This window comes from Tachypleus tridentatus, chromosome 8, assembly GCF_004210375.1.
Source record: "Tachypleus tridentatus isolate NWPU-2018 chromosome 8, ASM421037v1, whole genome shotgun sequence".
In the NCBI taxonomy this organism is placed as follows: domain Eukaryota; kingdom Metazoa; phylum Arthropoda; class Merostomata; order Xiphosura; family Limulidae; genus Tachypleus; species Tachypleus tridentatus.
The window spans coordinates 38,630,825-38,653,453 of NC_134832.1; the positions used below are offsets into that span (position 1 = coordinate 38,630,825).

The 22,629-nt window shown below is 34.2% G+C and overlaps 1 protein-coding gene across 3 annotated transcripts in view; it reads right to left on the reverse strand.

The window, feature by feature from the left end:
• Positions 1-22,629, reverse strand: part of LOC143222206 (small subunit processome component 20 homolog) — a 187,109-nt gene that overhangs the window by 114,752 nt on the left and 49,728 nt on the right. For all 3 annotated transcript variants that reach the window (XR_013012094.1, XM_076448333.1, XM_076448334.1), the window contains 6 exons: positions 22,425-22,597; positions 19,315-19,446; positions 9,586-9,792; positions 3,278-3,422; positions 2,723-2,779; positions 1,577-1,726 (listed from right to left, as the gene is read on the reverse strand). Coding sequence is in view for 2 of the 3 variants with exons in the window: in XM_076448333.1 (XP_076304448.1) it covers positions 1,577-1,726; positions 2,723-2,779; positions 3,278-3,422; positions 9,586-9,792; positions 19,315-19,446; positions 22,425-22,597 (864 nt within the window). In the remaining variant the exon portion in view is untranslated. The remainder of the gene's footprint in view (positions 1-1,576; positions 1,727-2,722; positions 2,780-3,277; positions 3,423-9,585; positions 9,793-19,314; positions 19,447-22,424; positions 22,598-22,629) is intronic.

Here is a 22,629-nt window from a genome sequence, read left to right on the forward strand (position 1 = left end):
AAGTAACCCAGTTCTTGTGTCAATACTTTCTATAGTATTAAACTTTCTATATTACTATAGCTAGCTAGAATAGATATATATCAATCCCTTCTTATCTTTATGGCATTTAAAAATTCTTTATTACACTTGTTTAATACAAGATCAATAGCACTGTTTTATGCTACCATTAACTACTTCTGTCACTTGAATTACTTATGTGACAAGACTTGAAAGATGAAAGAATGACATGTGAGTTCTCATATCCAGTTCATGAATGACATTTACTAAATTCTCTCTCCACAAGAACCACATTCTGTGGTTATATTCAAGTGCATATATTATAAACACCATACTGGCATATGTGATGTGTCAATGAATCATGGTTATTTCACCTTTCAGCATAATATAAATCAAAGATTGACATAAAATGCTTATTGGTGGATTGTAAAGTAACTTCAGAGTACAAATGACAATACAAATGCTTGGGATCACATTTCAAGAGCAAGCTAATCTTATTTCTCAAGAATGTTGCCCACTAACATGATGTTCAGTTTTAAACTCAAAAGTTTGAACAATCTGATTTGCCCAAGAAAGTAAAGAAGCAGAATGTGAAGGAAGTATTAACTTGGGTCATACCTATAAGGATGAAATCATAAGGAACACAGTGTTTGGAATAACAGTACACAGAGATAAAATCTTATTTTCTCATTCAATATTACACAGTCCTGATATACACCTTTTTTATTTAACTTCACATTTCAAACAGCATACAACACTTCTGTATTCCTTTAGTGTGACAGAATTAAGTTTTGCTGAAATAACTTAATTGAGAACCTTATAAAACATTTAGTATGTAATATGGCAAGACATATGAATTTCATAATTATAAAAACTGTTTCATTAAATATTGAATTTTTATGTATAATTATACGACTGGCTCTGCTAGGTATGTTGCATTTAAATCAAACAAGATGTATGATGTAATAATATTAGTGTAGATTTGTTCAATGGTTATTCTTCCAGTTGTATGTTTCCATCACAAAATAACAGGTTTTAAATACTTTGTAAAATCACAAAAGATGTGCATTAAACTTCATTTTAAATAACAGCTTTTACGACAAAATAGCCAGTGCCATTTTTAACCAATATCATCTTTAGGCATTTACTACATCTTAAAATGGTAAATAACAGACTAAGATTGAAATTGCTTAAAGACTGTGATGTGCTCACATTACAAATTGAAGGTAAAGCAAGAAAAATTATCTTTAATAAACTGAGTAAAACAAAATAGCAAAGCTTACATGAGATTTAATACACACACACACACAAAATGTGGTGACAGCCAAGTTCATTAATGGAAATACAACCTATGGTAGTTCTCTTTCAGTTAAAAAATCTCTACAATAAATATTTATTTTTGGGCATTACTTTCTTAATAGAAAAAATTCCTATCTTATTCTGTAGTCCTATTATATTTGTAAATAATTATCAATTATCACCTTTACTACTTAATCTATTACCATCTAAAAGGTATAAGAAAAGGCTGTTTCCTTATTTTTGAGAAAGAGCTTAAAATAATAGGTGGTTTATGACTCACCCTTTCAAATGGGCCTATAGGCAAGTTTTTTTGTACAAGCCTATATTCAAGTTTCTGGAGATGTTTTAGTTTCTCCCTATAGTCTTGAACCGTCAGTGGTATTTTTTCTGCTTCCAAGCATATTCTAAACACACTAGTTTGTTTCAAGTTCTAAATAAGAAAATTCCAGTTAGTGTTGAACTTCACAACCTTTTGTAAAATAGACAGCATCTTAAAAGTTACAATTGCAACTTTTAAAATGACAAGCTTTAATCATTAAAAACAGGTTTTAACTTTATGCTTTTGAAATGTATTTGTATTTATAAATTAAAATATTTTTACTTTCAAATGAGCATAGTATTACATAATAGTAAAACAATAGTTTTGCAATTAAAATCAGTGGCATATTTAGTGTTGTGCAGACCCAGGGGATAATAATTCTTGTTGGTCCTACATCCCATGTAATTTTTCATAGAATAAAATTATCAATGGGCCCCACTGAGACCATGGGATATAGGGCAGAGCCCCTCTAGCCCCTACTTAAATATGCCACTGATTAAAACTATTTAAAGGTGAGTTTCTTTTATTGAAAAATAGGTGGACAATAATATTAAATATTAAAAGTTTCTTAGCTTATCTTACCAATCAAATACTAATGTAACAAAAAATTTGTAATTAGTGATTTTTACCTCTCATAATCTCTCATTTTAAGTTATCCTCTTAGTAAACTGTATTTATTTTAAAATAAGAAAAAAATAAAATTAATTTTCTTCATCTCTGTTTGTTCTTCATTTCATTTTATAGTTAGCTTATACCTGATATATTTAGGTTTGGTTATATATATTAGTGAAATTACATTTAAATGAAAATAAGTAAATAAAATCATGAGGAAGGATTGTGTTAGAAACAGCAATTCCCAACCTCTAATTAATTATATTTTGGCTTTTTAAAAAATTATGGTTATAATATATATATTTCTATTTTAAATTCATTATCTTTTAACTTTTTCATATTTTCAACCATACATGGTCAAATTTAATTGATCTGTTGATACATGCATGATATACACTGCTGGCCAAAATCTTAAGGCCAATAAACATAAAGAAAAACTTTGTATTTTATTCACTTAGAACTGTCATATGCATGATTTTTATAAATACTTCTCACCTTGTCTTCTAATGGCAGATCAAAACTAGAGAGGATTCTTAATGTCAAAAGACGAACCTGAAAAGATTGAAAAATGTCAGATTTCAAACTGTTTTTGCTTTTATAGCACACAGAAATTCTTTCTTGCTTAGTCAACAACTAAAACAGAGCCATAAGCATGAAATCCTCGGACTGTTAAATAGAAAAACAAAATTGGATTTATATAAAGTTTTATAATGAAAGAATAACATCTCTTCTTTCATATCATATTAAATTAATTCCAAATGTTTTTTTAAAAAAGAAAAAAGATTAAATTTTATAAAAGTTTGCAATAATTGGTTTTAAAATTTAGAATGTATGGATACATATTTGATTAATTTGATTTCATTTAATTTGAATTTTGTTGTTTATGGTGATAATGTTACCATAAAAGTAAAACAATTAATTCATCAAAATCTGGACTTAATTCACACCACTTAAAGATTTGAAATATATACTGATAACATGAAAAGAGAGATCGCTAACATTATTATAAGATATAGAAATCAATTTTATAAACATAAAAATTTTATTTACCAAATGATAAGGTGACAATAGATTCTGCTGCATCAAAGGGAATATATTCTCCAAAACAGAAATGTGAATTTCTTCTGTTCTTTGGAAACAACGAGTCAAATAGTAGTCAAAAGCTTGTAAAACAGTCACAGAAGTTGGATACAGTCTGTAAAAAATGAAAAATTTGGTTGTTTTATGAAAACCTTAATGAAAGAAAATTGAAAATGTATTTAATTTGTTTTCATTATACAGTAATATTCATATACATGATCAAAAACAAAGCTATATTTCCAAATGTACATAAAAAAAGTATTAATGGAATATTTAAGACAATACCTGTATTTGTAATTTCCAATAACAAATTTGTTTACAATTCAATGAATCAAAAAAAATTGTCAAAATGACTCTCATATGAAACATTTACACATACCACAGCTATGATACTATAATACCATAGAATCTTAAAGAAAAACAATTTTCATACCAGACAAAGTAAAAGGCTTACTTCAATGTGGTTTCATTTTATCAGACATCCTCAAGAACCAATGAAATACATTTTTGTTGAAAAAAAATCATCATCCAATCTGGTTTTTCTTAATTTAAACTGAGATTTTGGACATTTTAATTGGCTTAAAATAAGACAAAAGTAAAATATTATGCCTGTAGCCGCTTTCAAAAAGTTCCTGTCTTCTCATCCTACTACTGATTATTGTGATGCTTTGACCTTCCATAAATAGCTCTGTGACTTGATTGAATGCTAAAAATAAGTGATAACAGAAGCATAAAAGATTGTCAATTGCTTAAGTAATAATGGTGAGTATGTTGCTTTATTGACATATGCTGAATTTATTCTCAGTGGGTAGATCTTATCACTAGCTAGCATGGAGAATTGAGGATGCTGTATTTCACTTAAAAATTTAACAATTGGCAAAAGAAAAAAAGAGAGAAGAGAAAGAGAGAGAGAAAAATTGTCTTGTAAAGATACATTGCTGGCCAAAATCTTAAGACCAATGAACATAAAGAAAAACTTTGCATTTTGCATTGTTAGACTCAACCACTTGTTTGAGCAGAGCTTCAAAAGATGAAAATAAGAAAAGGGAAAATAAAAATAAACTTTTTTAGCATTTAATAGAGAAAATGTGAGCACTATGAAATAAGCCTAAATACTAGCTGGTTAAAATTTTAAGACCATACCGAAATGAAGCATTAATTGGTAAATACGTAATGATATTTAGTCATTTGTGTTCAAGCATTAGCATTGTCAACATCTCCCACTACCATCTTGTGTGTTACATTGGATACAAATATGGCAAAGACTAAAAATTGACAGAGTTTGGACATGCAGAATTGTTGAGTTGCAAAAGCAAGGTCTCTCTCAACTTGCCATCACTGGTGAGATTGGGCATAGTAAAACTGCTGTTGCAAACTTCTTAAAAGACTCTGAGGGGTACGGAATGAGAATTTCAAGTGATTGGCCCAAGAAAATTTTGCCAGTGTTGAGCAAGATAATTCAACAAGTTGTCCGGCAAGACACCAGCCGATAGTTGAACCAGATTAAGGCCCTTATGGATGCAGAATGCAGCTCAAGAACAATAAGACGGCATCTACGAGAGAAAGGATTCAAAGACCTCACCTCCTTCCACACCACAAAACAGCTCGGATAAACTTTGCTGAGAAGCACCAAACATGGGACGTAGAAAAGTGGATGAAGGTTTTGTTCTCTGATGAGAAAAAATTTAACCTGGATGGTCTAGATGACTTCCAATGTTACTGGCATGATAAGGATATCCTACCAGAGTCATTTTCTATACAACACAGTGGCGGAGGTTCCATCATGATCTGGGGTGCTTTCTCCTTTCATGGAAAAATGGAGCTTCAGGTTATACAGGGGCATCAAACAGCAGCTGACTACATTGGCATGTTGGAGAAAGTATCCTTATTGACTGAAAGCCCTCGCTTGTGTGGAAATGACAGGGTCTTTCAGCAGGACAACGCTGCAATCCACAATGCCTGCAGGACAAAGGACTTTTTCACGGTGAATAACATGATTCTTTTGAACCATCTAGCATGTTTGCCCAAACCAAACCCCATTGAAAATGTTTGGGGGTGGATGGCAAGGGAAGTCTATAGAAATGGATGTCAGTTCCAAACAGTGCATGATATTCGTGAAACCATCTTCACCACTTGGAATAACATTCCAGCCAACCTTCTGCAAATGCTTATATTGACCATGCCAAAGCGAATGTTTGAAGTTATTTGCAATGATGGCCGTGCAGCAACTCACTACTGAAATTTCTTGTTGGGCATTTTCTACCCTGTTCAGGACTTCTTTTTCGTATGGTCTTAAACTTTTGACCAGCTAATATTTATGGTAATTTCATAGTGTTCACATTTTCCCTATTAAATGCTAAAAAAGTTTTTTTTATTTTTATTTTCCCTTTTCTTATTTTCATCTTTCAAAGCTCTACCCAAATAAGTGGTTGAGTTCATTGGCCTTAAGATTTTGGCTAGTAGTGTATTTTCCAAAACCACCATCTTTGGGAGTTTCCTGAATGAACTCACTTTTAATATTCAACAAATTGTAGTATAAAGTTGTCTCCTGAAAGATGTTTTAAAAGTAAGAGTAAAATTTATGATAAACTTCTTTTGTTCTATTAAAACAGTATTATTTAGTTAAGATTATCTTGCTCAATCCTAAATGATCAATGTAGAGCTCACTACTGTCTCATTCAATAGTATCAAAATTTTCATAAGTCCATAATGTGAAATTTGCCAATTTTATAGTACTCAAACAAAACTGGTTAATTTGATCACCATAAAAAATAAGCAAAATAAAATGAGTAGTACTGTTCCAAAGTAATTTTCCTGAGAATTTCTTCTTCTCACCATTTCATAAATATTTTCTCTATAAATTTTCTCTGAACATAAAGCAATGAATCACCACCCCCTGTCATTAGACTGTTTATGTAACAATGTAATATAACACCATCAACAGCAAACAAGCATGTGGGCCAGAATAAGCTGAGATTGCCACAGAATTTATTATAATTATGGCTTCAAGAACAGAGTAGGAGAAAATTTACTGGTTTGTTTATAGTGCAGTGATTGCAAAAAAAACTGTCTAGAGTAATAAAAGTGCGTGAAAATGTTTATGATATAGATCTGTACAAAAACTAAGCTGATCCAATAAACTTGGTAGATATTTGGATTAGTATTTTCACTGGTACCCACCTATCACAACTGTTACCTGGGTTTTAAAAACAAACTAAAGTTTATATCAAAGATATGTAAACACACCTGCAGACTAACTATTATTTAAAAAAAAAAAGAACAGCATGACACAGACAGTGACAATAAAAGTAGAAACGATCATAGTGATACACACTCAGATTAAATTCTAGTACATATCAGTGATACTAATTAGTAAGTCATTGATCTTTAAGTCTAACAATGTACAAAATCATTTATTACCTTATAAATCAAGTTATACACCATTTATTATACTCTCAACATTTGCTTATACTATAATAACTATAAATACTGTAAATTATTGTACCAATGTGAATACAATTTTCCAAAAGTTTCTACATTTCTTTACAGCTAGTTACCCATGTTTCAACTGAAACTAGCTACTGCTCATCATAATTCGAGGTATTAGAATGCAGCGATCATTGCCACAGTTGTTATTTCATTTTACTCAACACAAGTGTGAAACTCACGCACTACTCTCAATGAGGATTTGTTAAATATTTTTCAATGAAATATTTGAGATAAGCTCCACCCATCAATTGTGCTAAAGTTTCTGATAACACAGGCACACTCAGAAGTCTTATAATCACAGGGTGAACTGTAAAAGATTATTCTGTTTGGTTAACAGTTATCAATATTGTTAATAGCATTCAATCAAAGACACAATTGGAAGCTTTATACTTTGAAATTAATTTCATGAGCATTAAATCTGTGCTCAATACTAATTGGTAGAAATTTAAGAAATGGAGAGATGTTTACTTGAATTTGTTTCAGTACCTCATCTAGAATAGTGACAATACATAAAACAGCCTTTGCAAGCCTGTTCGACAGTATAGATAATGGCTGCGAAAAGTCTGTTACCTTTCATTTATAATTATGTCATTTACTTGTTTCTTTTACTTTTTCATTCAGATATTCATAACTTTTTATTCTTTTTAGTTTTAGATAATGTCGCACACGAACTAAACTTAAACAGTATGGCATCATGATTTGTACAGTCTTGTCTTCTCCAAGTTAGACTCTATTGTGTTGATAATGATTGGAACTTACCCATTGAGATAGGACTTTTAGAACTCATTTAAATACTAATTTGGATGTTAGGTATCCTCTGAGATGGTCAGAATTTAGCATTATAGGTGTACAAAGTATGTAAGTGCTTATTAACATGTAACATATTTATTTTTACTATTTCATAATACCTGCTTCATTTGTAGTTAATTTACATAAAACCTACAATAATGAACAAAAATTATATAGAAATAATAATTTCTAGTACATAGAATGTTACATAAATTATTTGCATTTGTGCATTATATTTGCTAATCCTTGCTATAAACGTCACTTATTTTTTAAAGTACGAGGTCTGTTCAAAAAATACGCGGACTGACGTCATAAAACAAAATGTACTTTATTTAGAAGTTACAGGTCTAGGACCCCTTCAAAGTACTCTCCTCCCCAACGCACACACTTATCCCAACGGTGTTTCCACTTGTTGGAACAGTCCTGGTACACTTCTTTTGTAATGTCCTCCAGCTCCTTCGTCGCATTTGCCTTAATCTCGGGAATCGTCTCAAATCTTCTTCCTTTCAAGGGTCTTTTGAGTTTGGGGAACAAGAAAAAATCACAAGGAGCAAGGTCAGGTGAGTAGGGGAAGGGGGAAGAACAGTGATCGAGTGTTTGGCCAAAAACTCACGAGTTCTGAGGGCTGAATTTCGCAACAACACGGTGTATCTTCAATTTTTCGGTCAAAAATCTCGTAACAAGATCCAACTGATATCCGACACTCTTCAGCAAGCTCCCTGACAGTCAGACGTCGATTTGCCCACACCAGGGTGTTGATTTTGTCGATGTGTGGGTCGTCAGTTGACGTGGAAGGACGTTTAGGACGCTCATCATCTTCAATGGACTGTCGACCATCCTTAAAATGTTCATGCCACTTGAAACATGCCGTACGCTTCATAACAACATCACCGTAAGCCGTGTTAAGCATAGCAAAAGTTTCAGTCACAGATTTTCCAAGTTTAACACAAAATTTCACAGCAAGTCGTTGCTCCTTCAGGTCATTCATTTTGAAATCCGCCAAACGAAAAAAATCGCACTTCATTTAAAACTGCATAGCTAATACACAAATGAAGATATCTGCAATCGGGAAATGGCGTCGTAATCAGCTAATCTGTTCAAACCTAGCGACACCAAGTGGATTCCCTTGGAACCAACTGGAGCCGCGCAATTCAAACAGTCCGTGTATTTTTTGAACAGCCCTCGTAGAGGGGGAAACAAATTAATTTTGGTAGATTTAAGAGATGCATTTTAAAATGCCAAAAATTATCAAATTACTATACTAGAATAAACAGATCATTGTGATTTTTCTAGCTTTCCAACTAAGTTACATGAAAGTTTAAAAATATTATTTCTGTTGAAAGCAACAACCTTGTCAACAGACTGCAACATTTTCAGTAAATATCTAAATTTCCCTTTTAAGCAAATTATAAATGCTTAATGATCAACATTGAATTAAAAGTCCTATACATCTTAATTGTTAACAAACTGGCAAAATATTAAAGACAAATATTCAGAATTAAATATTTCTTCCTTTGTTTTTCTTATGGTTGTTTAATAGTGTCCTACAATGGATACAAGTCACTCAAAAAATATTGTTCACTAGATGCAGACGAATTTCTTCATTCACTTCACAAGGTTCACAGTAATACATGGGAAGGTGGCATGTACATGAATGCTAATCAAATATAATTCCTTTATTTAATCATAAATGCACACAAATACAAGCACATTCAACTTTTGTCATCCGTATACAACTTAAACATCAAAACCAGGTTTTATAAATCATGCACATGTAGTTTGATTATTAGTGTATAATTATATTAGTACTTAAAACTATTTATATATAAGAATATAACTTTCCTTTTTGTCATTAACAATAACTCTTATGATAGTTTTCTTAATAATTAAACACTTCTAAAAAAAACCCAAATTATAAAAGTTATTTGTAAAGTACAATAAAATTCATGCATAGAAGTTTATACAGGAGTTTAAAGATTACATAAAATGTATAATCTTACCTGATCAGTTTGGTCATATTTTCAACAGAAAGAAATGTATGTAATGTTTCATCATGTTCCAAGAGTGAGTAAGTACAAATAGCCTGACTAAATACAAACATTATCTTTTCTATCAAAATGAATTCTTGACTCTTGGGCTCAAGAAGCATGTGAAATAAATAAAGCAAGACTCTTCTGACACGTTGAGGTGCTTCTGTGTTCAAAAGTCTAAGCAGGGAACAATTATAATGATACTATATTATAACAAAACTCATGAACTGAGTAAATGTTTAACAATTCTGCAAATACAACTAATTTCCAACTTAATCCTAGGAATTAAGATGAAATTTGATTTTTACTAATCCATATCATATCTTTTCAAATAATTCAACATGTTTAGAAGTTGTTGTTTTAGGTCCACACTATTAATGATTACTACTTTTAACTTTACTACAGTAATTATTTTTTCTTTATAAATATTATATAACTGCTGTCTATTGGTTCAATGAAATTTCACTTTTATATGATATTCAACATGTGACAGAAAAATGAAATGTAGCAATTAGAATAATACAAATTTTTTTATGTTTTCAAGACACCCACCACATGCTCACTAAACTATTAGATTGTGTCATAGGTACTAAAGTTTGTGTTTTAAGTTCTTCATAGAAGCAAGGTTATTTAACAACATAAAGATTTATAAAATATTATGTATCATACAAGAAAGCAGATTACCCAATTACTAATAAAAGATAAACATTCTTCTTTGCCACTGAGTAAGAATTATGACGTATGTCATTACAGCGGTGCCTCGGTTCTTGAATGACTCCCTTCTCGAACAATTCAATTTTCAAGCATATTGTTTGAGATAAAAATGTCTCGGTTGTTGAACATAAACTTGACTCCCAAACCAAGCTGTTGTTGCCCAAACCCCTGAAGTAACCCAACTGATGACCTGAATGACCTTTCAATCATTTACGGCCCACGCTAAGCTTGCCCAAAACATTTTACCTGCACCTGTCGCTCAGTCCACACCCCTGCTAAAATCTGCTGTGAACATTCTTGTTTTTCTTTTTGTTGTTTTTCTAAATATTCTAATTAAATAAGCCACCATGGGGTCAAAGAAGGATAATGAAAGCAGCAAACAAAAAAGAAAAGTTGTTAGAGCCACAATGGAGGTGAAAAAAGATCTCATAGCAAAGTATGAGAGTGGTGTTCACGTGTCTGACCTTGCTACACAGTTTAGTATGGCAAAGTCTACAGTCTGCACCATACTGAAAAATAAAGAGGCAATCAAAGGAGCTGATGTTGCAAAAGAAGTGACAATGCTTACTAAACAAAGATCACAAACAATGGAAGAGGTAGAAATACTGTTGTTGATTTGGGTAAACGAAAAACAGTTAGCTCGTGATAGCATTTCTGAGACCATCATTTGTGAGAAAAGCAAAGCAGTTGCATGCTGACCAGAAAAACACCCCTGAAATGAGTGCTGATACAAGTAATGCCTTTAAGGCTAGTAGGGGGTGGTTTGAAAAATTTAGGAAAAGAAGTGGCATGCATAGTGTAGGGAGACATGGGGAGGAGGCCAGTTCTAAAAAAGACGCTGCTGATAAATTTCTTAGGGAATTTAAGGACTATGTAGAAGCTGAGAGTTTTAATCCCCAACAAGTGTTCAACTGTGATGAGACAGGCCTCTTTTGGAAGAAAATGCCAAAGAGGACCTACATCACCAAGGAGGAGAAGTCACTGCTTGGACACAAGCCAATGAAGGACAGACTAACTCTATTGTTATGTAGTAATGCAAGTGGGGACTTAAAACTTAAGCCTTTGCTTGTGTACCATTCTGAGAAACCAAGAGTTTTTAAGAAAAATAATGTCCTGAAAAGTAAACTAAATGTCATGTGGAGGGCTAAGAGTAAAGCATGGGTAACCAGGCAATTTTTTATGGAGTGGGTCCATGAAGTGTCTGCTCCAAGTGTAAAGAATTACTTCACGGAAAAACAGTTGCCACTCAAGGCCCTTCTTGTGATGGACAATGCACCTGCTCACCCACCAGGCTTGAAGGACGGGTTGGTAGAGGAGTACAGTTTTATTATGGTGAAGCTCTTGCCCCCTAACACGACTTCTCTCATTCAGCACATGAACCAGCAGGTCATATCAAACTTTAAGAAATTCTACATCAAAGCGCTGTTTCAAAGGTACTTTGAAGTGACCTCTGACACAGAGTTAACCCTAAGAGAGTTCTGAAAAAATCACTTTAATATCCTCCATTGCTTGAGGATCATAGACAAAGCCTGGAGGGAAGTGTCTTTGAGGACAATGAACTCAGCCTGAAAAAAATTGTGGCCAGACTCAGTAGCAGATAGAGACTTTGAAGGCTTTGAGGCTGAGCCTGTTGTCAAGGATATTGTCTCACTAGGCAAGTGTATGGGCTTGAATATAAGTGGTGATGATGTGGAGAAGTTGGTGGAAGACCACAACCCTGAGCTCACCACGGAAGAACTCCAAGACCTTCAGAAGGAGCAGCAACAGAAGGCAACTGAGGAAGTGTCTTCAGATGAGGAGGAGGAGAGGGAGGATGTTCCTAATTCACTAATCAAGGAAATGTGTGGAAAATGGTGAGAGTTACAAAGTTTTGTGGAAATATTTCACCCTGACAAAGCTGTAGCAAACCACAGTATAAACCTTTTCAATGACAATGCCATGTCTTACTTCAGAAACATTTTGAAATGTAGGCAGAAACAAACCTCATTGGACAAGTTTTTAGTGAGAAATAGATCCAGTGAGTCACAAGCAGGTTGTAGTGGTGCAAAGAGACAGAAAAGAGAAAAAACCCCAGAAGGAGAGTTACCTGACATTTTTATGGAAGGCGACTCTCCTTCCAAACAATAATAACCCTCCTACTCACCACGTTCCTCACCACCTTTCACTTACACCATCAGCTCTCCTCAGCACAGGTAAAGTGCAGTTACATTTTCATTTATTGTTTTTTTATTGTGCTTATAGTTTTTGTGGTTGACTTTATGCATGTGTAAGTATTATTATATAGGTATAAATAAGCAATATTTTTACTTAAAATGCTTCATAATGCATAATTTTTGGAGGTCTGTAATGGATTAATTTAATTTACAGTATTTATTATGGGAAAAATTGATTCCGTTTTCGAACAGCCTTCTGGAACGGATTAAGTTCAAGAACTGAGGTACCACTGTATATCGATATAAAACTGAAACAATACTTAAATATCTACAATAAAGCAACTGTTCAATTCTAGAAAATGAGATTTAGGTGTCAATAAAGCAACTGTTCAATTCTAGAAAATGAGATTTAGGTGTCAATAATGCAAGCTGAAGGCTTTCAGTCATCTGTTCTTTTATTTTAGCCATAAAAATGTGCAACTGCTATGATTGTTTACGAAATATAATGAAATTATGCTTCTAATAGTTAATACATACAAATAAAAGTAATGAATAACAAAAAGTGATGTTTTAATTTTAACATTTATGAACCTATATCAAGCAACATACACATGCTTCAAGTACTTAAACTCCAAAACCCAAATTAGTTAATATTTCTAAATATTTTGCACCATTGTTAAAATACATACAAATTATAATTTATAGTTTTTGGAGTACATGAAAACCAGAATAACACTGTTAATAATCAAGTTGCAATCTGTGTAATCAGTCTGAAAAATCTATGAATTTCACCCAGATATTCAGGGGCTATCTTTACTAACTGTACCTAATTTAGCATTAACATACTAGAGGAAAGGAAGCTAATCAACATCACCCATCACCTACTCTTGGGCTACTTGTTTACAAATGAATAATGAGGCTGACTATCACATTATAAAATGATCAGTTGATTGGTTGGTTTGGTGTTTTATGGCACAAAGCAACTTGGCTATCTGCACTAAACATCAGGTAAAAAGTTGAAATTAAAGTAAATTCAGTAAAATTCATAAAAGCAAATTAAGGTAAAACACAACAAAGTTAAAAAACATAACTAGTATTAAACTAATGCTTACATCTGGTCTACAGTGGTAAGAGAAAAAACTACAGTAGCAAGTTGTACAGGACTTTCTGTTGCATAACTGTAATTATCATAACTTGCCTGGAAGACTAACATCATTGGCTTTTTCAGTCCTGATTCAAATTTACTTGACATTATAGCCATTTTCAGAAAGTAAAGTAATAAAAGTTGTAAAAGACTTGCAGCAAAATTGTAATTATAACTTGTCAGGATGACTAACAGGGAGTTCAAACAGCAGCGTTAGTCACCTGAAGTTGGCCTTTCTAGTCCTGGTTTTGAGTTATTTGACATTACGGCTATTTTCTGATTTCAAATTGAACTAGATGGACTATGATTCTTAAAAGGGAATCACATTAAAAAAAGGTCTAATGTATAAGTTAAAATACTTATATAGCATTAAAAAACTGAAAACATTTCTAAGATGAACAATTTCACCATCGCCAATAACACTGTCTAACATTATGGATAAACCTTTGGAGAGAACATGTTTAAAATAGTGCCATCATTGAGAGTCATAATGACGACAAGACAATAAAATGTGGCTTATTGTGACGTGAGTGTCACACAGACAACACATTTGTGCATCGGTCTCAGACCAAAGAAAACGATGAGTTAAAAAACTGTGATCAATGCATAATCTAGTGAGAACACCTTCCTCTTTCTGATATTTATGGAAGCAAGATGGTCAAAGCCCTATAAAGGGTTTTATTTGAAAAAGCTTGTTTCCAAGTTGCTCACTCCAAGTCGACTGCCAACTGGCATAGAGGAGAAACTTGAATACAGGACCACAGTCCATGTATGGAACAGGCACAGCAGTGACAGTGCCAGAGCAAATAGATTCAGCTACAGTGTCAGAGAGCCCCTTCATACAAAAACACAACATGGCCTGGTATCCAGAAAAACTGGATAGAAGTAGACATTAAAGAGAAATAGGCCAGTTAGTTTTGGGTATTAGCATGAACTAACGTGAAGGTTTTCCAGGGCTAGTAGAAAACTAATACAGTCAGTATAAATAGTGCAATTTGAGTACTGCTTAGCTTCTATGTGATCCAGAGCAAGAGAAATGGTGTACAGTTCAGCAGTGAACATAGAGACTGTAGAGGGGGATTCTGCACGCAACTACTGAACCCCAACAAACCATGGCAGAGCTCATAGAGTCACCTGATTTTGAACCATCTGTATAAATAGGAATGGAAGGATAGTTTGAAAGATGTTCAGCAAATAACAGATACAACAGGGAGTCTGATCTTCTCAGATGACTTAAAGATAGTTCACATTGGAGACTGTAAGAAGCCATGGTTGGATGGGCTGACAGTAAAGACAGTTGCAAATGGGGGAGATATAGAGAAGGTTCATGAGAATCAATGTATAAGCTCTGAACTGGGCAAGTGTGGAAAGCCTCAGTGCAGAGCTGAAGTCCTTGACGATGAATGGGGTCCAGCATCTTTAACGCCAAGGTTCTGGCAGAGCCAGAGACAAGTGATCCATAGTTGAGTTTCGATAAAATAAGAGCACGATATATCTTTAGCACAGAACATTGATCTCTTCCCCAAGTGGTGGAAGAGAAGACATAGAGGATGTTCAGTGTTCTTGTACATTTGACTCGTAGCTGCTTGATGTGCAGTATAAAGGTCAGCTTACGGTCAAAGATAAGCTTCAAGAGCTTTGTCTCAGGAACCACAGACAGCACAACTTCACTGATACGGAGTCCAGGATCAGGGTGAATACCACGTTGGCAGCAAAAGTGTGTACAAATGGTTTTAGAGAGAGAGAAGTTAAAGCCATTTGCTGTGGTCCACTTCAGTAAACGATTGAGGGCAGTCTGTAGCTGCTGCTCAATATAGCTCATGTTTGACTACTGACATGAGATGTGAAAGTTGTCGACAAAGAACCCATTTGCAACAGTGAGGGAGTTGTTCAGTGATGTATTAATCTTTATAGTGAAAAATGTGACACTCAAAACACAGCCTTGAGGAACTCCAAGTTCCTGTAGAAATGAACAGGAAAGTGTTGAACCCACATGAACTTGGAATCTCTTGTCCATTAATAAAAATCGGCAAATGGCCATGTAACCCATATATATAGAGGTCTTGCAAAATGCCATACCTCCATGTTGTATCATAAGCCTTCTCAATGTTAAAGAATATTGATACAAGATGTTGTTGTTTGAGAAAGGTTTCTCTGATTGACGTTTGAAGTCAAATCAGGTGGTTCACAGTGGAGCACTGTCTTTGAAACCCACACTGGGTGGGCAAAAGGAGGTTATTTCATTCAAGGAACCAAACAAGAAGAGTATCAACCATCCTCTCTAAAGTCTTACAGAGACAGCTTGTCAAAGCAATTGGACAGTATTTTGAAGGAATCTTGGAATCCTTCCCAGGCTTAGAGAAAGGTAGGACAATAGCCTGGTGCCAGGCATTGGGAAAAATATTCTCCTTCCAGATCCGGTTAAAAACAATCAAAAGAATAGCAAGAGAAGCACGAGATAAATGGCACAGCATTTCATAATGCACATCAGCAGGTTTAACAGATGTACTGCCAAACCAATGAGGGGCCAGTTTGAGTTCCACTAATGTAAAGGAACAATTGTAGTAATAAAGACAAGTCTTGATGGCTAAGAAGGTGAAAAAAGAAGCAGAAGTGCTAGATACCCAGCAAATGCTTTCTCCTAGAGTATCGGCATAGCTACAAATATCAGCTACTTCCTGTCCATCAGAGAGCAAGATCGAGAATGGGACAGAATAATATTGCCCACTGACCTTTCAAATCTTATCCCATATAACTTTAGAACTGGTGCTACAAGATATGCTGATTATTAACTTAATCTAAGATTCCTTCTGGCTTTCACGTCTTACCCACCGAGCACGTGCACAGGCCTGCTGGAAAGCATCGTGGTTTAATATGTTGGATACCTACGAAAAGTATCCCAGGCCCATGTTTGCTGAAGGCAGAATTCCACCACGGACAAGGATATTGTGGAAAACGTGTCGAAATTTTAGAAATACATTAAGCAACTGCTTGTATAATAAAGTTAGTTACTGCTACCACACAATCGTCTATTGATGGCTTACAGACGATGGCAGGATGAAGTTCTGCAAAAGCAGTGAAAGAGGGCCAGTTTGCATGATCCAGCTTCCACTGGGGCACACAGGTTGGTAGCATCGACCACAGCCAGTGTCTCTCAAAATTATAGGAAATTATCACTGTCTTTGCTGTTGAAAGAGGATTCCAGCAACTGAGGACGTGAACAAATGATCGTTTTGCATCTTGGGATGAGAGAATAAAGATGTACCCGAGAAAATGCCTGTACCCAAAACTAAACGAAGTGGATCTTGGGATTTGCTGGAATGTATGTTAGGGACAGAGAAAGGTGTTGAAGTTGATTCATCAACTTTTTTAACCATGGAGGTCAAATGACTTTTCATTTGGTTTGACAACAATTCGTTTGGAGGCACAGAGAGATTAGTCTGCACTCCCACTGTAGTAGTGGAATGAAGTGCAGCAGCATACGTCCGAGATGAAGCAGTGGACAGCAATTTTCGCATCTCAGGGTAAGTAATATTATGAATCATTTTCAAACACTGTACTCCTTTTTCTTCCAATTATTTAAGACAAAAATGAAAGTAGGACAGGTGAGAGCCATTGCAATTGATGCAATGAGGGTTCTTTTCACACTCATAGGCATTATGGTCCTTGCCACCACAATAAGCACACATCAAGGATCCATGATGTGGCGTCTTCGAGTAACCAAACTGCTGACACTGGAATCATCGGAGAGAGTTTGGAATGTATGGCCATTGTCTGCAATTAAGATAACATGCCTTGTTGGTGGCAGGTGGACTTGGTGATGTAAATGTCAGAATGAGGATGTTGGTTTGCATCATAATTCCATCTTTGTGAGTGAAGATACGCCTCACTGAAGAAACTCCTTGGATGGGGAGACCAGCGACAATCTCCGACTTAGGGATATTCTTCAAATCTCTCTCAATAATAACTCCTTGTGATGAATTCAAAGTAGCATGAGGTGTAACCTCAATAGGTATACCCCCAATTGCCTTTGAATGCAACAGGAATTCACTGTGTTGAGGTGTGGATGTTTCCACCAATATGTCACCAGATCAAAGCTTTTTTACTGACTTTGGAGAGCCAGCTAGTCCCTCTACTCCCTTCTGAATGAAAAAGGGAGACATTTCCCCTAAAGGTTGGTCTGAAAGTGAGTGCAATATAAGAAAATGAGATACAACAGGTAGTACGGATGGTGAGAATTGCTGCTCAGAATCTTCAAGACGTGGTCATTTACCTATAGACTGTTTTTTCACTATTTTATTAAGATTTTTAAGTGGAGTATCCATAATAAGAAAAGGGAAATTTCGGTGCCCACTGAACCCACCCACCATGGATCCCTATGAGAGGATGCACTAAAATGCCAAACAAGGTCATTGCAGCAATGCCAGGGTTTCATGAGCACTATACCCAAACACCAGAATCAGATACAAAGTCCACAACACCTGTAGAGAACATTCTACACTGGTACTTGGTTGACCCTAGCCCAAGTAAACCAGCCAATTGACCCAAGGGGAGCCACCCTAAGGCTACCCTTGTACAGGAATTCAAGGCCAAAATGGTTTGTTAGGGTTGGACCCCTCAACCACCAGGATCCTCTCCTCCCTTTCACAGGTCACCACACATGGCAAACACACAAGTGGTTGTTTAGATCCCAGAGGAGGTAAACTGAAAGAACAGAACTTTTCCTGGGAGGTCCCCTTACCACGTACAGAAATCCAAACCAAGGGGCATTATAAAGTGAAAGAGCAATGATGTTCAGTGATGCAAATTTGAACCTGGCTCTCCTCAAACTAGGAGTCAAGTTCCCTAAGTGCCAGACATTCAATAAGCCAAACATCTAGAGAGGACAAATCTTGTATATTTGGTGACCTGTGGTGTCTGTCCCAGCTATAAGTCACTCAAAAAATATTGATTATTAGACAAATATGAATTTCTGTCTCCATCTTCAAAAGCTGCACATGCAGGCAAAGCTGAATATTCACTTTTAAAATGACAGGAGAACAGGTATGAATAATACTGATACTAAATTTTATTTCCCAAACAGGATATTCTACACTAAACTGTTAGGAATTAATTGAACTATCATTAACATTTGAAAATGAGACATTACTGAAAGGATAAAAAGTAGATTTATAGTATGTTATTGTTGTGTGGTTCTTTGTATGATTGAAATGATTAACAATTACTTTTCATATTCATAGTAGAAAGTTCAAGTAGCTCAGAGGTTTGGTTCTGAGTGAAACCATGAGTGCAACATTAACCTTTTTAAAATCCATGAAGTAATTTAAATTGATAGGTTGATTTAGAATTCTCCCATCACTAGGGAGGGGTGCTTCTGCTAAATTAACTTAAACTTTTCGCATCACTAGAGATTGGTATATTTGTCTGTATTTATAAAAAACAGTAAATAAATGTTTATTAAAAACAAAAGCTGTGATTAATAATCAGAGATTCAAAAATCAATGAAAAATATCCAAAAAACATTCATATATCAAGAGTTTTAAAAGCATTCTACCTAATCAATATTTTTGCTACATAACGCAGAACTAAATACTCAGTTAATTTCTTCAGTACCTTTCTGCTACTATTACAACACAAAAATCTCTTCATTCTAAATTTATATACCAAAACCAACAAAAGTAAAAATACCTTAAATGGGGAAGACAAACTAAAGCTGACCATAAAACTTGTAAGTTTTCATTTAAATCTTCATCAGCTTTGATTGCATTAAGAATAGCATCTGGAACATTTGGTAGTTTAGGTCCAACAATTATGTCTTCACTGTAAAAATACCATGGAATGATAAATAACAATTTGCTTTGTCTGGGATACACAAATTTAGCTTACTTCATATCAATTTCACTCTCTAAAAATCATCAAAACTACTTCTTACCAAAAAAGAAGTAAATAAAAAAAATGATAACATTTTGTCTCTTTGGCATTAAGCAAAACAATACATAATGAATTATCTGTGCTGTACACACCACAGCTATCAAATCTGACTTATAGCATTATAAACCATCAGACTTACCACTGACCCACTGAGAGCCAAATTATAAAAATAATGTGGAAGGATAATATAGCTTTCTACAGTTCCTTAAATTTAGCCTGGAGAATTGGTCTTCAAACAACATACTAACATACACGTGTGTGTGTGTGTGTATCCGCAGTTTATTACAAACAATAACAGACAAAAAAAAAAATCAGAAGTGCTGTTCCAACAGAAAGAATCCTCAGGATAGAGGCTATAATGTAGGATATATAATGTACCTTAGGTTTTGAAGGTGACTGTGAAAGTAGGACCCACGCTGCAGTGGGGATACGCAGTCTATGAGTCTTAACCTCTGTTTGCTAGTCTCACATGAAAAATAATTAAAGGAATGGAATGTGGGTGCTCAAACCCACAATGTCCCATATCTATATGTTGAAGAAAGATGACTGCTCTCCAAAGTGAAGAAGAAGAAAATAAAACAAAAAATAAATAATAAAGGAAAAACAAAATACTAACTGCCACTTGGTGATAAGTAAACTAAATAAACTTACCTTCTTAAATTGGCATTCCAGCCCCATTATGGAGCATGCAGATGTTACCTATGTGAAAAATGCCCATTCTATGTGTTTACCTAGGTTATAGTTAAATGATTCATAAGTTAACAGTATGGGTCTTAATGTAATAATAAATACAAGCAAATCCTCACAAATCCAACAAAAGCATATGAAAATCAACTAAACAAAATGTTATTACAACTGATAAAAGCAAACAGTTTCAGAGTACTTTTACTCCTACTTATATATGAGTGACTCCTATACACCATAATTATTCTGATCTCCCAAACCACACAAATCCAAATGACCACTAAGACCCATGATATCAAACTATCAATCAGTTAACTATAACCTAGATAAATACAAAGAGTAGGCAATTTTCACATATGTAAAATCTGCAGGTTCCTTTTTCGTATATGCCTTTAACTTTAAAACAGTGTTTGATAAACTAACCTATAAAGTGTTAACTTTAATTATGACTAACTTCCACCATGAAGGAACACAGAATATATCATTCACAACCCAACAGTTTTCACAGAACAACCCAGAAAGCTACACATCAGATCTCAGTATTATATTCTGGTCAGGTCTGATATCACAGACCTATTTAACAAGGTTCTAACTTCAGAAATCCTTCAAATTAACAAAAAATAACTGCTCAAAATAGAAGCCATCATGGAACTAATGACTATTTGCCTATAATGAACTAATTTCCAATAAAACAAGGAATTCTTCTAACATACAGATGGTCTAACCATGGAATCACCACTCTTCTTCAATCCTAATAGGCATTTTCATGGGAGACTTTGAAGAAAGAGCCCTCTCATTCACAAACTTAAAACCAGATTTCTACAGGCATCATGTTGATGAAACCTTTGTTATCTGGCCAACCTTAAAGAACATCTTAATTCTGTAGATAAAACAATTCACTTCACCATGGAAATACAAGAACAAAACATCCTATCATTTCTTGACATATTCACCAGCAGACAAAGAAAGAAAAATATCCAAAACTGTATACATAAAACCAACCCACAGGGACAGATACCTACACTTCCAGTCCTATCATCCAAACTTGATAAAATGTGGTACAATCCATTTCCTATACAAGAGAGCAGAAAATATTTGCAGTAAGACATCCATTAAAAGAGACTACTAAAAGATTGTAGAGAAAACCAAGACAGAAAGAAAAGATCAGGAAAACACTACTACCATTTACCTATTTCACCTGCACAATTTCAGTGAAAAACCCAAATACATAGCTAAGAAATTCATCATAAAAGTCTGGTGAAAATCCAGTAAGATATTAAGATCCATTCTGGTGAAAAACAAACAGAAATCTACTACTGTCAGACACAAAAATGTCATTTATAAAATACCATGTTTCTGCAACGAAACACATTGGAGAAACAGAAAGAAGACTCATGACAAATATAAAACATCAAAATGCCAGTACAAGGTTCATGAAAACACAAAATGCAACCATTGCAGAACATGCCATGCAAACTGAATACAAAATCGACTGGGAAAAACTAAAATCATCAACACAAACAAATTCTGGGAGAGGAAAATCAAATAATTTTTTCACATTAATATAATTAAACCATCATTAAACAGAGATTCTGTACTAGAAGCAAGTAACCTGTGATTACCATTTGTTGAATCTACAGGAAATCTCTTCATCAATCAGAAACAGGAATAAACATAAGCTTCCCATAATCCACTGGAATACCATAAAGACTGACTACACCGTACATACACTGACTTGAAGATGAAAGGTGGAAGACTTTAAAAATGTTACCCTCTACAAAAAGCAGCTGCCATTCATTCAACTAAGTTTCATCACAAGTAATAATGTTAACAGGCTATAATCAATTAACTATCAGTCATCTAAATCAGTGCTTCTAACTTTTGTTTGTGAAAAACTAAAGTATCTCTTTTGAACACATATGGTTTTACCTATAGTAGATTTACCTTGCCTCCAAACTGTTCATTGAGAAATTAATGAACTGAATGAACAGTGAATAGAATATGGAATACAATTTGTGTCAGAATAATCTTTAAATTACTTTAACTTTAATAATCCTGGTAAAAATCACACTAGAACACAAATGTTTCCAATACTGTTACTTTTAACTTTTTGTTCATTTAATTATGAAAAATTGTTTGAATAGAATTGTTGTCAGAGTTTGTTTTTTTTTTTAAATGCTTACTTTACAGAGTATTTTTGAAAATCCAAACTGAATTTTGACCATTTTGAAAAGTTTTCAGCTGTTATAAACAATGGTCTCTTGTGCAGAACTAATTCAGTTAAAACAGCAAGTACTTCTTCAGTGTTCTCCTCAATGGCATGTTGGCAAAACAGTATAAAATCTGGTAAAATATCCTGTTTAGAAAAAAGAAGAAAAAAATCTTTCA